Source organism: Tarenaya hassleriana, unplaced genomic scaffold (assembly GCF_000463585.1).
Source record: "Tarenaya hassleriana unplaced genomic scaffold, ASM46358v1 Cleome14, whole genome shotgun sequence".
In the NCBI taxonomy this organism is placed as follows: Eukaryota; Viridiplantae; Streptophyta; class Magnoliopsida; order Brassicales; family Cleomaceae; genus Tarenaya; species Tarenaya hassleriana.
Genome location: NW_010964598.1, coordinates 451,071 through 467,072, shown reverse-complemented (window position 1 = coordinate 467,072; position 16,002 = coordinate 451,071). Strand labels below are relative to the sequence as shown.

Here is a 16,002-nt window from a genome sequence, read left to right as displayed (position 1 = left end):
TCTCGGGTTGCTGTGTGAGGGCAGTTTCGACAATTCGTAGCGGCCTCGGGTCGTTACAGATGGTATCAGAGCCGGTACTCTCCCAGTACGGTGTGGTTCGAGGACGAACCAGGCGGAAGATGGTGGGCCTATGACAACCCAGAGTACCGTAGGAGGGCGGGGAGTGATCGCCGGTGCAGAGGCACGGACAAGGGACGGCTCCTGACGAGCTTCTGGGTAGGGGGTATAGGGATGAATCGAACACACCGGAATGAGAGAGATCTGAGGGTTGTATAGGTATGGGACTATACGGTCTAAGATAACATAAAAGAATTAGTTGAGCTACTCATAGCAACAAGGTGCACCTACCTTTTTGGTTAACTATCCCGAGAGAACTCCAAAGTTAAGTGTGCTGGCTCTGGAGCAATCTCAGGATGGGTGACCTACTGGGAAGCGTCTCGGTATGCGTGCGAGTGAGGACAAAACACGCTGAAAGGTCTCGGGTTGCTGTGTGAGGGCAGTTTCGACAATTCGTAGCGACCTCGGGTCGTTACACTAGGCGCCATTCCTAGCATTGCAGATCCCACTGAGTTGTACTGTGACAATAATGGTACGATCGCGCAAGCTAAGGAACCCCGGTCACACCAAAGATCCAAACACATACTCAGACGATTTCACTTGATAAGAAAAATCATCGACAGAGGAGACGTGAAGATAAACAGAGTGTCGACAGATGATAATATTGCCGACCCATTGACGAAGCCTCTCCCTTCGTCAAAGCATGATGGTCATGTTAGGGACATGGGGATTAGATGCTTGTAGGATAGATCATAGAGCATAGTGGGAGATTGTTGGTTGTAATGCTTTAGGATGATCCGTGATATGAAATTTTGACTATGTATTGATTCATTGGCTTATGAATGCATTATTTTTCCCGTTATATGATTGGCATGTTTGTTATATTTCGGTAGATATCCTTGAATCATTGCAGATGATTCTAAACTCCCTAGTCAGTTGTCATTGTGGGAACAATGATGAATTAAGACCACCATGAGGTGTGATTGATGATGCTGATCATATGCATTGGATGCAAATCACAATCATGGGTACTTGTTTGGAACGAGTGACTGGATGACACGCATGAGATTGTCATATGGATACGAGTCATGACTTGAATCTCATACAGCAGTTCGTTCTTGGATCCTCATACCTGAGATGTCTAGAGTATATGATATGAGTAGTGGCGTGTCTTGACTGCGTCAAACGTCGTCTTTAACCGGATGATCATAACGGCGTTGCTCAGATACGTTCACGAATCATATGGAGATAATAGACATGCAATACGAGACTTGTCACCTCCGTAGCAGGAGAGATGTCTCTGGGCCCCTCGTGGAAATCGAACTATGAAAAACGCATGGTCACGCTATAGATGAAGTTACATCTATTTTGTCAGTCGATTTGCCAAGACGAGTAAGCGGTTGAACTTGAAGGATTGCTCATACCATGTCCTTGTTCAACATATGACATCGTGAGACAAAGGATCAGAACTCGAGCTATTGCTGCCTTTGTTAGATCATCTCTAACTCTATTCTAGGTGGGTGGTCATGACATCTTGCTAGAGGCTAACCATGTCTTGTGGTTCGGGAAAGGGTTCCGAAACCACTGCCACTTCGAATGGGCCTACAGGGTCACACACCATTATATTTTATGTGTGTATATATGTTTACAAACTAAAATATGTGTATATATATATATAAATTTACAAATATATATATATATATATATATATTTATGTGTGTATTTATGTTTATATATATTTGTGTAAATTTATGTATATATATGTGTATACATTTTAGTTTCGAAATCTAAAGTTTTATTTTTTTAATATTTCTTTTAAATTTTAATTTTGAATTTTTTTAATTTAATTTAAAATTTATTTTTTCAAATTTGTAATTTTGTAATTTTTATAAATTTTAAATTTTAAAATTTATTTTTTAAAAAATTATTTTTATTTTAAATGAATTTAATTTTAATTTTTTAATGACGTGGAAAAATGTTTGACATATGGCGCTAACGTGGAAAATCCGGCGAGCCACGTCAGCACTGTTTACCGGAAACTGTTACAAAGTTAACGGTGTTAATGTCTGTGTACTAATTTGCCAGAAAATTGTGAATTGATGTATTTTGTTGGGAGATTACAAATTCATGTATTTATGTGTTTATTTGCCATTTTCCCTATATATATATTGTAGATATGTATTTTTGTTTTATTAATTATAATTAATTTTATTTTTAATATATATATATATATATATATATACATATGTATGTATATATGTATGAATTTATGTGTATATATATTAATCTAAATAAATTATTCAATTTAAATTTTGTTTAAAATGATGATGTGGCATGATTATGATGATGTGTACATGACTTGGAAGCCATGTCATTGCCACATCATCATTTTTATTTGAATTGTCAAACATAGGAGGTTTTCGACGAATTTTTAAAAAGTTCAGGATTTTATAGATTAATTACACCAAATATATGATTTAATTAGTAACAAAAAATTACAAGTTCATGTATTTATGAGTAAGAAATTAACAAATTGATGTATTTATTTGCCATTTTTCCTATAAAATTTATGTATTTGTCAGTAAAAAATTACGAGATGTATTTATTTGGAATTTTTCCTAATATAAGCATAGTTTTGTTGTTCATGCCAAAACAAATTTTATAGTTTCAAAAATTTACAAAAAAACCCATCTAACTTTAAAAATCTATATAAAATAATAATTATTTATAAATCCAAATAATTATTGTGAAATAATAAATATGATAGTTTTGGATATTTTTTTATAAATATTTAGATTTATCTAGATTTTTGGTGGTTAAATTTTTAAATAATATTTATGAATTTAAAATCTGAGTTATGAATTTATAATTAAAACCTCAATTAACGTAAAAATAATTACACATCATTTTGTAATATAATAATTATATGTATTATACAATAGTTGAGATATTTTTCCCTGTTTTTCTAGCCTTTCATTTATTTGTCAGCGCAACTTATATCTATTTATAGATGCATTTTTTATTTTATTTAACTGAAGAGGAAAAAAAAACGTCTGTCAATCAAGGTACCTACCAACTCCCTCCTCTCGCCTCGCCTCGCCTCTCACAGTAGAGCACAGAGATTCATTCTTTTCTGCTGGAAATCTTTTCAATCAGATTCTGTGATCAGGTTTTTCTCTTTACTAATCCTCCAAGTTCTTCGTGTTTCAGATTGCTTCGGTTTCATCATTCAATCTGAGGTCGTCTTAGCTTCTTTTTCTTAATTTCAATGGATATCCGACTCTGTCGGTTTTTTAAGGGCTAGGGTTATCTGCGTTTGAATTGGTCGTTGGAAGTGTTGGGATATGGTGATAAATGAAGCTTTGGATTCGTGAAATGGGTTGTGTGTTGTGGCAAAAGACACCGTTTAAGCAGAGAGAAACCATAATTTCTGAGTGGTTATTTCGATTTATCATGCCATTGTGATACAGCCTGAGTGATTTCTTCTAGTTGTATTTGATAGCTTTACGCATTCTAATTCGATTGAGTTTCTGCAGTTGCAGGGGAGGTTTCTCTAGAAAATGTTGGAATATGGTGAGAAATGAAGCCTAGGTTGATGAAATGGGGTGTGTATGTGGCCGCCAGGCACGGTTGGGGACAACATCTAAAGCCAAACGGGAAGAGAACTCGAGGGATGAACGATCTAGGCGACGTGCAGAAAATGTGACAGTGACGAAGAGCAATGGTGCTAGTGCTGTGGAGGTGAAAAATGATGAGATCCTGAAGGAGAAATACCCTGATAGGGATAGGAAACCGAGGGTTGAAAGGAGAAGGTCGAAACCAAAATCGCATTTGAGCAATCCGCAAAAGCATTTACATGGAGAGCTGGTTGCTGCTGGTTGGCCATCTTGGCTCTCAGATGCTTGTGGTGAAGCGCTGAATGGGTGGATTCCTAGGCAAGCAGACACCTTTGAGAAAATAGATAAGGTGTGTTTTGTGGGATGCTGCAGTTTTTAATTCTTCATAGTTGACTTCCGTTGCTAGAATCGTTTCTCTGGACTAATGTAGTTTTATAATTTGCCGTAGTTGACTTCTGTTCCTAGACTTGTTCGTTTGGACCAATGTAGTTTTAATCAGTTTAAATCATGTTAGCACTTGAGGGTAATTTTGATATGTAATGGTTATAGGGTCCATACCGGATTACTAACTGCATTTCCTTCTCTTATTTTCCAAATTATAGCCTATCTCATTTTGATACCCTTTGTGTTGGTAGATTGGACAAGGAACATACAGTAATGTCTACAGAGCAAAGGATATGCTGACTGGTAAAATAGTGGCCCTAAAGAAGGTTCGGTTTGACAATCTGGAACCCGAGAGCGTGAAGTTTATGACAAGAGAGATTCTTGTGTTGCGAAGACTTAATCATCCTAATGTTCTGAAATTGGAAGGTCTGGTCACATCAAGGATTTCGTGTAACTTATATCTTGTTTTTCAGTATATGGAACATGATTTGGCTGGTCTTGCTGCTAGTCCTGTAGTGAAATTCTCGGAGCCAGAGGTCAGTCCTACTGCATCTCGTAATTTCACATTTAGCAAATCTGTGTGTCATGCAAATATATAGACCAGTTTGGTTTTTGTGGTAATACCAGTCGCCAGTCGGTTGTTTTTGATGTTGTAGGTTAAATGTTTTATGCGTCAACTGCTATCTGGGTTGGAGCACTGTCATAGTCATGGTGTTCTTCATCGGGACATCAAAGGATCAAATCTTCTTATCGATGAAAGTGGAGTACTCAAGATTGCTGATTTTGGGCTGGCGACAATTTTTGACCCAAATCACAGGCGACCGATGACAAGTCAGGTGGTTACATTGTGGTATCGAGCACCAGAGCTTCTTCTTGGAGCTACTGATTATGGTGTAGGTGTTGATCTTTGGAGTGCTGGCTGTATTTTAGCTGAACTATTGGCTGGAAAGCCTATTATGCCCGGCCATACCGAGGTAGCTGACCAATATAATCTTCACCTTTGACTTTATACATTATTATGATATTGGTTCATTTTCCTATTTACTTGTAGATATCTTTCTTTCTTTTCCCTTAAAACACTTTAGCATGATGTATATGTATAGGGAAAGTTGGTGATTTATCTAAAGATAGGAAATGAGAATCAATAGGGTAATTTTGACAAACGTAAGTGGGATAATTGAGAACAAACGTTTACTCATGGTCATTCTAAACAAAGGGAAACCAACATCCTCGGCTCTGGTAGTTTAGATGTGCTAAAAGTTTTTCGTCTCTCTTTAAATGTTTGATCCTCGTAAAGAATTCTTGTCCAAGTTTACGCATGAGCTTGAATGGGTTTTGTTTGACGAGCATATATAGGCTGACAAGCTTGAATGTCTTGCAACTTTCAAGCAGCAGCAATTACTTATTGGTCCTTTGTGATAGTGATCATAATCTTATGTCATCTACTTAGGTAGAGCAGTTGCATAAGATATACAAGTTATGTGGTTCACCTTCAGAGGAATACTGGGAAAAAGGAAATTTCTCACATGGAGCCATATACAAGCCTCGGGAACCATACAAAAGATGCATAAGAGAGACATTCAAAGACTTTCCGCCATCATCTCTTCCCCTCGTCGACACTCTTCTTTCAGTTGAACCAGAAGATCGGCAAACTGCAACTGCTGCATTGAGAAGTGAAGTAAGTTCTCAAGTTATGTTTTGCTGCTTCTTTCTATGAATTTGTTTATAATGCTAAATGGGTTTGGATTGGTCAATAATGAATTAATGATAAATGTTACTTGTTACAGTTCTTTACTACTGAACCATATGCCTGTGAACCTGCTGATCTTCCTAAATATCCCCCAAGCAAAGAAATGGATGCTAAACGACGAGATGAAGAAGCTCGAAGGTTAGTGAATTTTTCTTTAGTTTCTTAATGCTATTTGAATTGATTCATTCAACTTTTTACATAAATGTGCCTTTATACTTGTCATACGCCCTGAATTTTCTTCAAAAGATGATTCATGCAAAGGGTAAATATGAATATTCATGATAAATCTGCCTATGCAGTAGGGTATGCAAAATATCATGATTTGCCCAATCTTAGCCGCAATACAAACTGGAACTGAACCGGAAACAATCTATTTTTGGGGTCATTGTAATACGTTATCTCAATCCGAATTGTCAAATTGATCTATGTGCCACATTACAATCACTCAAGCCAATTCATGAACCATCATAGAATGCAAAAAGAAGCACAATTTGAATTTCGCCCCAGGGAAGCAGACAGGATTGGATCGCGAATGTCTTGGAAATTCAGATATCCACTTAATATCCATCTCCATAATTCATTATTACTTTTGTGCCTTTGGATTTTCGGATATCTATGTATATACTATATTGATTTTTGTTGGATGCTATTTGGCATCCTCCTCCTAGACCGGAGTAGATCATAGATAATCTGGATATCCGTTCTTTACCCACTTTTATTCAGAGTGTGTCCAAGTGATATCTGTTTAAAAGTAGTAGAAAAGAAGTTAATGGGTTCGATGACTTGTTACCGTGTTGTTGTGCAGACAAGGAGATGATGCTAATAAGCTCCAACTCCAAGGGGATGGTACAAGGAAGAATCAGAACCGGGTTCCTTCTAATAGAGCCATTCCAGCTCCAGAAGCCAATGCCGAAATTCAAACTAATGTCAATGTATGTCCATATAAACTGCTTCTTGTCAATAATAATTGCTGTTCAGTACCGAATTTACACTTCTTGATATATCGTTTCTTGAGAAAATGAATTTGTTGTGTTTAATTGTTTTCGGTACGTCTATTCTTCTAATAGGTTGCATTAGAAACCCCATTTTTCATAGATGTACCAAAGCGTATACCCTTGTTCCTGTGACCCATCTCTGTATGTAGATTAGCGGATCTATACATAAACACGTCTATACACACATGACATGTGAAAATTATTGCATACGTATAAATGCGTAAATTTTTACCAAGCTCTGTTGGTGTACTTTTAATCTTCAATGCCTCCTTGCTAACACAAAATGTATTTATTGTCCTGGTCAATGCATCCAAGAGTCTGTATATGTGGGTGCATATATATGAATACATTAGACATGCAGATCTAAGCATGCATGCAGGCTTACATATGCAAAGACATGAATCAGCTGACTCTTGCAAGTGTATAGGTCTGATCTTCAAGATCTCTTTACACGGTTGGCTCGCTTAAGAACATTGAGCAATACTCAAAATATCCCTTGCTATATTACATATATATACATTCACTTTCCTGATCAATGCATTCTCCGGTCTGTACATATATATGTTCGGTATATGCACATGTATACGTGATCTGACATTTTTTTCTAACTACTGAAGCAGAGACAGAGAAATGTCACGCAGTCGAGCGCAAAGACCAAGAGTGAGAAGTTTCCAGCCCCCCATCAGGAAGGAGGGGCATTAGGGCTTCCATTAGGGGCCTCACAGCACATAAACCCGACTTCAGCCCCTCCCGTTATCGTCCCTCTCTTCACTTCAACTTCCTTCGACTTCTCCAAAGATGACCCGCCCACGCAGGTTCAGACATGGTCTGGTCCATTCGGTCACCCCATAACCGGGACCGCGAACAAGAAGAAGAAGAAGAAGAAAAAGAAGAAGAAGAAGAAGAAAACGACGACGACGAAAGAGAGTGATCAGAATAACAAAACCAGCGAAGAAAATCCATAGAGGCTTCGTCTCCTCCATGTAAACAGTGCAAGTGGTCTGGTTGAAAGCTTTTCTATGCATTATTATTTTTTTGTTGGTTCCCTGTGAAAAAAAATGTTATTTTTTTGCTTACATTACAAAAGCTTGGACTGTCTCATAAATGCTTATAAATAAGCTCTGTTGTTCTTCCGAAAGGTTTATATATCTCATGCTGAGTTGATATTGGATATTTGTTTAGATTAGTTATAGTTCTCTCATTCATTTTATTTCGCATGTCTCTATGTATTTCTTTTTCATCTACTATAGACTACAGTTTTATTTTATATATATATATATATATCTTCGAAATGTCAATATTTGTCGTCACGAGATATCGTGGTTGAATTGCATTGTATGGCATCACGAGGAATCAATGGAGCGGTCTGATGTATAATAATGTATGCTTTATTCTCACGTTATATTTCGTATTTCAGTATGGAGGGTTGTTGATAAATGGATTTGTTTTTCTATTATTCGGATTTGGATTTGGATTCGCAAGATTCAAAGTTTTGGATTTGGGTTTGGATTTGGATTTGAATATTTGCGGGTATCCTAAAACCCATCGCGTGGATACCCGTTTTTCAGCGGATAAGAGATGACATTCGATTTATCTTTAGATTGCCTTTTTTTTTTACTAGATTATAAATAGCTCATTTCAGTTCTGTATGAATCTATAAAATTGAAACAGAAATCAAACCAGTTTCAGAAATATGAAATAATTTGATTTAATGGAAACCCAACTAGATGAGAACCAAAATTTCGGTTAGATTTGGTTGGGTTTGTTCAGGTTTGTATTCGGTAAATATATAATACTACCTCTTTTCCTCAAAGGGAGTTCAAATGCAGAAATGGGGACCACAAACGGTCACTGGTGAATAAAGTCAAAAAACACACATCACAAAACAAATCAAAACATCACACACTTGGGGTTGGGGACATGGAGCCGAAGGACATTAATAAATACGCTCATACACTGTCTCTGTCTTCTTTCGGCTTTAAATGTTACAAAGAGGGGCTTCTCTTCTTTCACTTCAAAGCTCCAAAGAAAAAAACATGACACACAAACTGCTGCTTCTTCTAGTGCACCTCCTCCTCACCACTGTGGCCTCTTCAATGTCTCCTTCTGAAAGAGCCTCACTCGAAGCCATTAGGTACTCTCTAACCGAAATGCCCGGCTCCTCCTTCTTCGCCTCGTGGGATTTCTCGGATTCCGACCCCTGCTCTTCTTTTTCCGGCGTCACCTGCTCCCTCGGGCGAGTCGAAACGTTAACCCTGGGCCCCGGTATCTCGGGTTCCCTCTCCCCTGCTCTCTCCAATTTAACCCGGTTAACCCAACTCATCCTTTTGCCCGGTTTAGTCACTGGCCCGGTTCCATCCGAGCTTGGGTTTCTCCCCTCCCTCCGTGTTGTTTCCTTGACAAGAAACCGCTTAACCGGCTCTATACCGGCCTCTTTCTCCTCTCTTCTAGACTTGCATACACTTGACCTGAGTTACAATCAATTATCTGGGGTTATCCCGCCTCGTCTCACTCGCTTGCCTCACCTCAAAGTCCTTGTCTTGGCTTCGAACCATCTTTCGGGCAACCTCGGTCCTCATGTCTTGAGCCCTTTGTTCCATTTGGACATCAAGATGAACGGAGTCTCGGGTCCGCTTCCTGATTTCTTGCCTAAGTCGCTTCGTTACTTGTCGGTATCTAACAACTCGATGTGTGGTACAATCGAAGTCCTAGAGTCACTCACCGAGTTAACCTACCTCGATCTAAGTGTGAACAAGTTCACCGGAACTATCCCCAACTCGATCTTCCGTCCGTCCGTGGTGCTGCTTCTGCAACGGAACAACTTCACGGGGATGGCAGTTCCAACGTCCTTTTCATTCATTCTTCCAACGGGATCAGTTATCGATCTGAGCCATAATTCAATAGCGGGAGAGCTATCTCGTGAACTCGCTGGAGCCGAGACGCTGTTTCTGAACAACAATCGCCTGACGGGAGAAGTGCCTGGGGATTACATCGACAGCCTCATCAATGGTACCACCAAGACGCTGTATCTGCAGCATAACTATCTCACGAGGTTTCCGTTGCAGCAGCGTCAAGGAGTTAAGTTGCTTGGCTCTGTGTCGTTGTGCTTGTCTTATAACTGCCTTGTGTCTCCGTTCGGATTGTCATCTTGTCCTAAAGACGCGGCCCCCCTTCGCTCGAGGCCTTCTTCCCAATGCTTTAACTTCTTTAATCACAGTTCGATCACTTAAATGTATTTCTTCTCCCTATCTCTTTTTATTACAAATTGTTTTCAAGAATTTGTTACTTAACATGATACAGGGTTTTATCTAGGAATGATTCGAATAACTCTATTTCCGTTCAAATAATAAAATATGTATTACTGGATACATATATATATATATTTGTAATTTCCGAGTCATAGTTCATAAGGCATCCAAAGAGACCCGGAATCACGACACTACTCTATATAAGAGGGACCTTTTTTTTTTTCCAACTCCTTACGGAAATATAAACATTTTTTTCTCTTCATTGTTCTTATATTCAGAACCTCATACCGTTTTTTATAAGATGGAAAAAAAATGTTTACTTTACCGGATTTATGAGGCCATATATATATCCCATGGGAGTCCAAGAAGAAGGGCGTCACGGGTGGAGACGGTATCCGATAACAATGCTGATGAACGCCACCACGCAAACGAATAAGAGGGGGAACCCCACGTTCGCTTGTTTGATTACCTTCTTCCTTCTTAGCTCCGCCTGCAAAACAACATATATACACACCAAAAACCCCCCGTTGTTACCCCAAAAAGGAAAAGGAAAAATATTATACTAACCGAACAACCGTACTAAACAGAGACACTCACCAATTCGTGTTGCAAGCTTTGTCTGTTTTGAGAGCTCAGAGTCCCCTCTTCGATGAGCTTTGTGATGGTTGCATCAGCCTGCACCCAAATTAAAATGCTTCAGTGGTTTCGTATTTAGAATCGAAGGCAGTAAACCTGCAAAAGCAAGTTGTTCTAGTCGCAATAATCTCTATTATTATGAAATCATGAGATCGAGAAAGAAGATAGAAGAAGCTAACAGCCACACATCGTCTGGATGTGAATTTAACCGAAAGGAGGTAAGATTGAGGGAAAATTCAACCTGTTTTAGCTTGGATTCAAGGGCATTGGCCTTCAGCTTCATCTCCTCGATGTCTTTGACCAGCTTCAGCTCATCAGTGGATTTGATATTCTGTCGAGTGAATTCTCTGTCTCTGTCCTTTGTCATCTTCGATTCAAATGGCTCAGTAGCTGAATTTATTTCACTGGCATGCCTCAAATCCTCAGGTGAATCCACCGCAGGCTTCCTCGGAAACTCAATGTTAATTCTTGGCTTAATATCCCTTGTGAAATCTGCATCCTCATGAGACCGTAACTGGTCAAAATCAGATTCCTTTAATAATTTTGATGTGTCATAGCTGCTCCTAGCTGGGTCCAATTCGTCAGTAAAACTGACAGAGCTCTTCTTTGGCGGCTTCAACTCCTTGACATCGTCAGCAATAATCTTGGTTGGTTTGGTCTCTTCATGTCTAACCATCCTAGGCTCCTTATCGATCTCACCCTCCTAAATAGCACATTTGAAAAAGAAACCTGATAAGCATAAGAAACTCGCCTCTTCAAATACAATCCTAAGAAAATCAGATTAAAAAGTGTGCCAAATGAGAGAACAGATAGAAACAGACTACAGAGTTTTGCTTACAATTTGTGGCGGATCAAGGGTTTCGGGTTGGCTAAATACTCGATCCTTGAAGATTGAATCTTCAAAAACAAGGTCCTGCTTCAATGTTCCATTATTCGGAGATAATTCAAATGAATCTGAGGCTGAAACAAGAGTGACTCTGAGTTTGTTCTCCTCTACGTGCTTGCCTTCCTCTTTGGCAAACTGCCAAGGATAACATTTGTACATGATTCATGAAAGATCAGAATCTGAGTTCAATGATAGATGATTAGTACAGGCTGTTATTATGAATTCTAACCATGCTAGCTGTGATGTCTTCATCAGTTGTCCCAGCAGGCACAATGGTGCTCTGGATTAAGAACTTATCTTTGCAAACCATATCTAGAGGGGCTTCTTTAAATGCTTGCATAATGACTGCATTAAGACCATGTACAAACTTGTTAGCCTACAAGACTGCGAGCAAGAATTTCGTCCAAAACTATGTTGTATAGTAAACCACCTAAAAGAATTTTGATATACACTCATTCCCTTACATTTTTTCACTTTAAAAACTAAATGTAAACTCTGGAAACATAAATTACTAAAAAAATGAAAAAAAGTGGGTTTCCAGTTGTACTCAGCAAAGTCGGCAAAGCAAACGATACAGATAGTATGTTTTAATCAATACTTGCTGTACAGAAGGATCATATAACTAGTTCTCCTACTGGCCTAAAAGAGCTAAAAGAAAAGAAAACAAATACAACGCGAGAATATCTGAAAAAATATAAGTTGGCATACCAGTGAATTCATAGGATGAATTTGGTGCAACAATGCCAACATTTGGTCGGACACAATACTTCTTTGGGGATGTGGTTTTGATCTATCAAAAGCCGATATAACAGTTAAATAAAGCTCGATCTCAAGCAAAATCTATAGTCTGAAAATTCAAATACAAATGCAGTATCTTGAAGAAGTTTGTGTTTTAAACCTTGAAAGCAACGTAGTGATGGATTGCATTAGTAAGCTGAACCACACAAGAACTTTGCTTCTTCAATTCAACTGCAAATTAGAAAACCAGTCCATGTGTTATGAATAACAAACAACTGATAGCCTGAAAAGCAAAGCATAGATTTTATCTCCACCGTTTACTGTCTTCTTTTAACATATATAGGAACGGTATATGATCGTCACAAAGTATTCTCTCAATCCTAACATTACATACTAATGCAGCTTCCAAACAATTTAACATCAGAACTTCAACATTTCAAATCCTCGTACTACGCGCACGTATGATCAGGCCCATAGCCCCATAACATCAAATGATTTCAGTGTATAACAGCAATTTGATATATACAGAACAGTTTACAGGCAAACTCAAAACGAACTATATTCCACGTGAATTTTCTTGACAAATAAGAAAAGAAAATTTGTTCCCTCAGATTTTCCATGATCTGGCTTTTACTGCACTAGGTTTTATGGATTGGAGCCAAATTTCCCCAGCGAAACATAATAATGGCAATTCAGCCATTTTTAATTGAAAGTAGATATCATACCTGTGACAATTCCATAGCTTAAATAACATGGGCCACAGTTCACACACACTAAACAGAAAATAATAATTCTCTCACCTACAAACTTTAACGTCCGTGGTTGAATATTCAAAAGTGGCATGTTCATGATGCTGATGCAAAAGTTGGAGAAGTCAAATGGAAATCACTCAGCATCAAACGGCTACCTCTTCTTGTATCAGATCCCTTTTCCACTCCTATATCAAAAACAGAACTTTTTAGTGGAAAAAATCGACAGGGTCCTAACCCAGAAACTGCTACAAACTAGAAAGGCAACAAAACTTGATTACCCCTTCCCATTCAGAGAACATTGCATGCATCTGAATAGGTCTTAGATAAAAGACCTCCCATCACTGCTGACAATAAGGTAGTAGGTACTGAGTGAGCACAAACACAAAGAAAAAAATAAATATGCAGAGTATAAACGATGAAGAGAACAGACTTATATCCCCTTAAAACTTGAATCAGATTCTATTCGGTTGCCCGATATCTAGTTGAGGATTCTCCAAGAAAGCACTGGAATGAAAGATTCTTCACGTAACTCACCCCCCTAACGACAGCCCCATTCGTTGTGTCACAGTAAATAAATCATAATAAACGAAAATTTGCATCACCCAAATCCAACAAACTCGCTACCGGACTAACATGACTCGCTCGACTCGGCTTGAAATTGCACTGAACAATAAACCAGAGGAAGGCGAAAAAACCATTAACAAAGAAGATATAAGCATTCAAACTCAAATGTACATAAGCAGACAGTTTCTTTCGCAACTCTCAGTAGCCTACTACGAGACTCGCTCACACTATCTGACCAGAAACGGACAATAGCGCGAACACGTCGACGACGCATTCTCGAATCAGATCGTTCGAACTCGCCGGAAGACCAAAATAACATTTGTTTTACATTTACGCGTTCTCCCTCATCCTCCGAACAACAGCTACCCAACGAACGCACCTTGTCGGTGACGAGTTCCCGAGTCTCCGGATAATCAAAACCACCGCAGTTCCGGCGTCCAGACTCCAGAGCGACCAGGATTTAACTAACCATTTTCCCCATAGAACTAAAGTTGAAACCAAAGGAACACCAGGCAGGACAGAGACAAAACGACGCGTTTTGGAGAAAGCTCTCCTCGGGATACGTGCATGAAACTCAGATCACATGAATCTTCCAGAAGTCCAACGATATCGATTACCGAGCAAAATCACGACAATAAAACGGGGGAAAACCTATTCGAAGAACATGAAGATGAACTCGAAGGATCAGAAGAAAAAATTCTCACCGGATTCAACGACGAACCTCGGAAACTTCAAATTGATGGATCAATCAAGATGAACTGTACGTACGTATGTATAGAAAGAGAGAGAGAGAGAGAGAGAGAGAGAGAGAGAGAGAGAGAGATGATATTCTCTGCAAAACCTGAAATCTTTGAGGAGCGAAGAAGAAAAGCAGTGAAAGCGAGGTATGGTAATGTGATGGAGATGGTGAGAGCATTTGTTGTACCTCACGACGAATGTTAAAACTAAAACATTTCTTAGAGAAATTATTGTTAATTTGATTTGCTTTTTTGGGCGATTACACACGCGCGGTTGTGTTGCGATTCGAATCATTAAAATATCCGCCCTTTTAAATCAAATTTCTTTATTGTATTTAATTTAATTGTTTTCTCTTATTGTTTTTAATTTTTGATCGGTGGTAAACTGTATCAAAACAAAAACGAAATTGACAAAATATCTCACAAAAAAATAATTTTTATATAATATATTTTTTTTCTAAATACTCAAACTACCCTTTACACTATTTCTCTACGATTGTGTGATAATCTATCTTTCAAAAATCGGTAAGTTTTACAATTTGATCTTTTTTTTCTCCAATATTTTCTTTATCTTCTCCCTTTCTTATATAATTTATCTAATTTATGCAAATACTCTTCTCGTTAATTTTTTCTGTGATATTCTGATCATTTTTTTGCATGTACATAAGGTATTTGATGAAAATGTCTGTACCAGAAAAACTGCGGTAGATGACCTGCGATCTGTGAAAAATAATATGTGTTATGCGTTAAATGACCTATAGTATCTGGCAGATGATTTGCGGTCTGCGGCAGGCCATTTAGCCTACGAACCTATGGCTGCGGACCTGCGGACCTGCAGATATCGCCCTGCGGATCTGCGGCTATCGCCCTACGGACCTGCAACTATCGCCCTGCGGATCTACGGACCTGCGGCTATCGCTCTCCGGACTTGGGACCTGCGGCTATCACCCTGCAAACCTGCGACTATCGCCCTGCGGACCTGCGGGCATGCAGATATTGCCCTGCAAACCTACGGACCTGCGGCTATCGCCCTGCGGACCTGCGCATATCGCCCTGCGCACCTGCAGACCTACGACTATCGCCCTGCGGACCTGCGACTATCGCCCTGCGGACCTGCGGTTATCGCCCTGCAGATCTGCGGACCTGCGACTATGGACTGTGATTTCATTATGACCATATAACTACGACTACGACTCACTACGACCATATACGACTCACTACGACTATTTCTTACGGTTTATCTAATCCATTCAAATACTCTTCTGGTTGATTTCTTTTTCTATGATATTCTGATCATTTTTTTGTATGTACATAAGGTGTTTGATAAAATGTCTGTAAAAGAAAATTGTAGAAGATGACCTGCCCTCTGTGAAAAATGACCTACCTCTGCGGTAAATGACCTACAGCCTACGGCAGATGACATACGGTCTGCCAGATGACTTGTTGCCTACGGCAGGTCATCTTTGGCATCTACAGCACCTATCGCACCTGCTAACTTGCAAGTGTTTTTTCTATATTTATATAAGAAAACAAAATCCATATAAGTGTTTTTTCATGTATGTAGAGGAAAACGAAATTCATGCAAATATTTTTTTATAAATGCAGAAAATCTGCAGGTTATAATAATATAGAAGGATA

At 38.8% G+C, this 16,002-nt stretch overlaps 3 protein-coding genes across 17 annotated transcripts; 2 read left to right on the top strand and 1 right to left on the bottom strand.

Moving 5' to 3' along the window:
* Window positions 1-3,101: 3,101 nt before the first annotated feature.
* LOC104808034 (probable serine/threonine-protein kinase At1g54610) lies at window positions 3,102-7,976 on the top strand. 3 transcript variants are annotated; one of them, XM_010533536.2, is made up of 9 exons: window positions 3,102-3,226; window positions 3,594-4,023; window positions 4,310-4,384; window positions 4,532-4,594; window positions 4,715-5,032; window positions 5,509-5,736; window positions 5,846-5,946; window positions 6,614-6,740; window positions 7,421-7,976. In XM_010533536.2, exons 2-9 carry the CDS (start codon window positions 3,658-3,660, stop codon window positions 7,766-7,768), a joined length of 1,626 nt encoding a protein of 541 aa, XP_010531838.1. In that variant the 5' UTR covers window positions 3,102-3,226; window positions 3,594-3,657; the 3' UTR covers window positions 7,769-7,976. The 3 variants fall into 3 exon arrangements, with proteins under 3 accessions (XP_010531838.1, XP_010531837.1, XP_010531836.1); XM_010533535.2 differs by having other exon boundaries at window positions 4,310-4,594; window positions 7,424-7,976; XM_010533534.2 differs by having other exon boundaries at window positions 4,310-4,594.
* Window positions 7,977-8,589: 613 nt separating this feature from the next.
* On the top strand, window positions 8,590-10,128 carry LOC104808033 (probable LRR receptor-like serine/threonine-protein kinase At1g12460). The gene has a single exon (XM_010533533.1). It carries the CDS (start codon window positions 8,786-8,788, stop codon window positions 10,031-10,033), a length of 1,248 nt encoding a protein of 415 aa, XP_010531835.1. The 5' UTR covers window positions 8,590-8,785; the 3' UTR covers window positions 10,034-10,128.
* Window positions 10,129-10,217: 89 nt separating this feature from the next.
* LOC104808032 (vesicle-associated protein 2-2) lies at window positions 10,218-14,583 on the bottom strand. Of its 13 annotated transcripts, none has more exons than XM_010533530.1 (11): window positions 14,332-14,583; window positions 14,007-14,216; window positions 13,342-13,404; window positions 13,219-13,248; window positions 12,472-12,542; window positions 12,282-12,363; window positions 11,803-11,918; window positions 11,526-11,708; window positions 10,929-11,390; window positions 10,649-10,726; window positions 10,218-10,541 (listed from the first exon to the last, which is right to left on the bottom strand). In XM_010533530.1, exons 3-11 carry the CDS (start codon window positions 13,349-13,351, stop codon window positions 10,428-10,430), a joined length of 1,146 nt encoding a protein of 381 aa, XP_010531832.1. In that variant the 5' UTR covers window positions 13,352-13,404; window positions 14,007-14,216; window positions 14,332-14,583; the 3' UTR covers window positions 10,218-10,427. The 13 variants fall into 13 exon arrangements, with proteins under 13 accessions (XP_010531832.1, XP_010531825.1, XP_010531824.1 ...); XM_010533523.2 differs by having other exon boundaries at window positions 13,112-13,248; window positions 13,342-13,428; window positions 14,332-14,582; XM_010533522.2 differs by having other exon boundaries at window positions 13,112-13,248; window positions 14,332-14,582.
* Window positions 14,584-16,002: the final 1,419 nt, after the last annotated feature.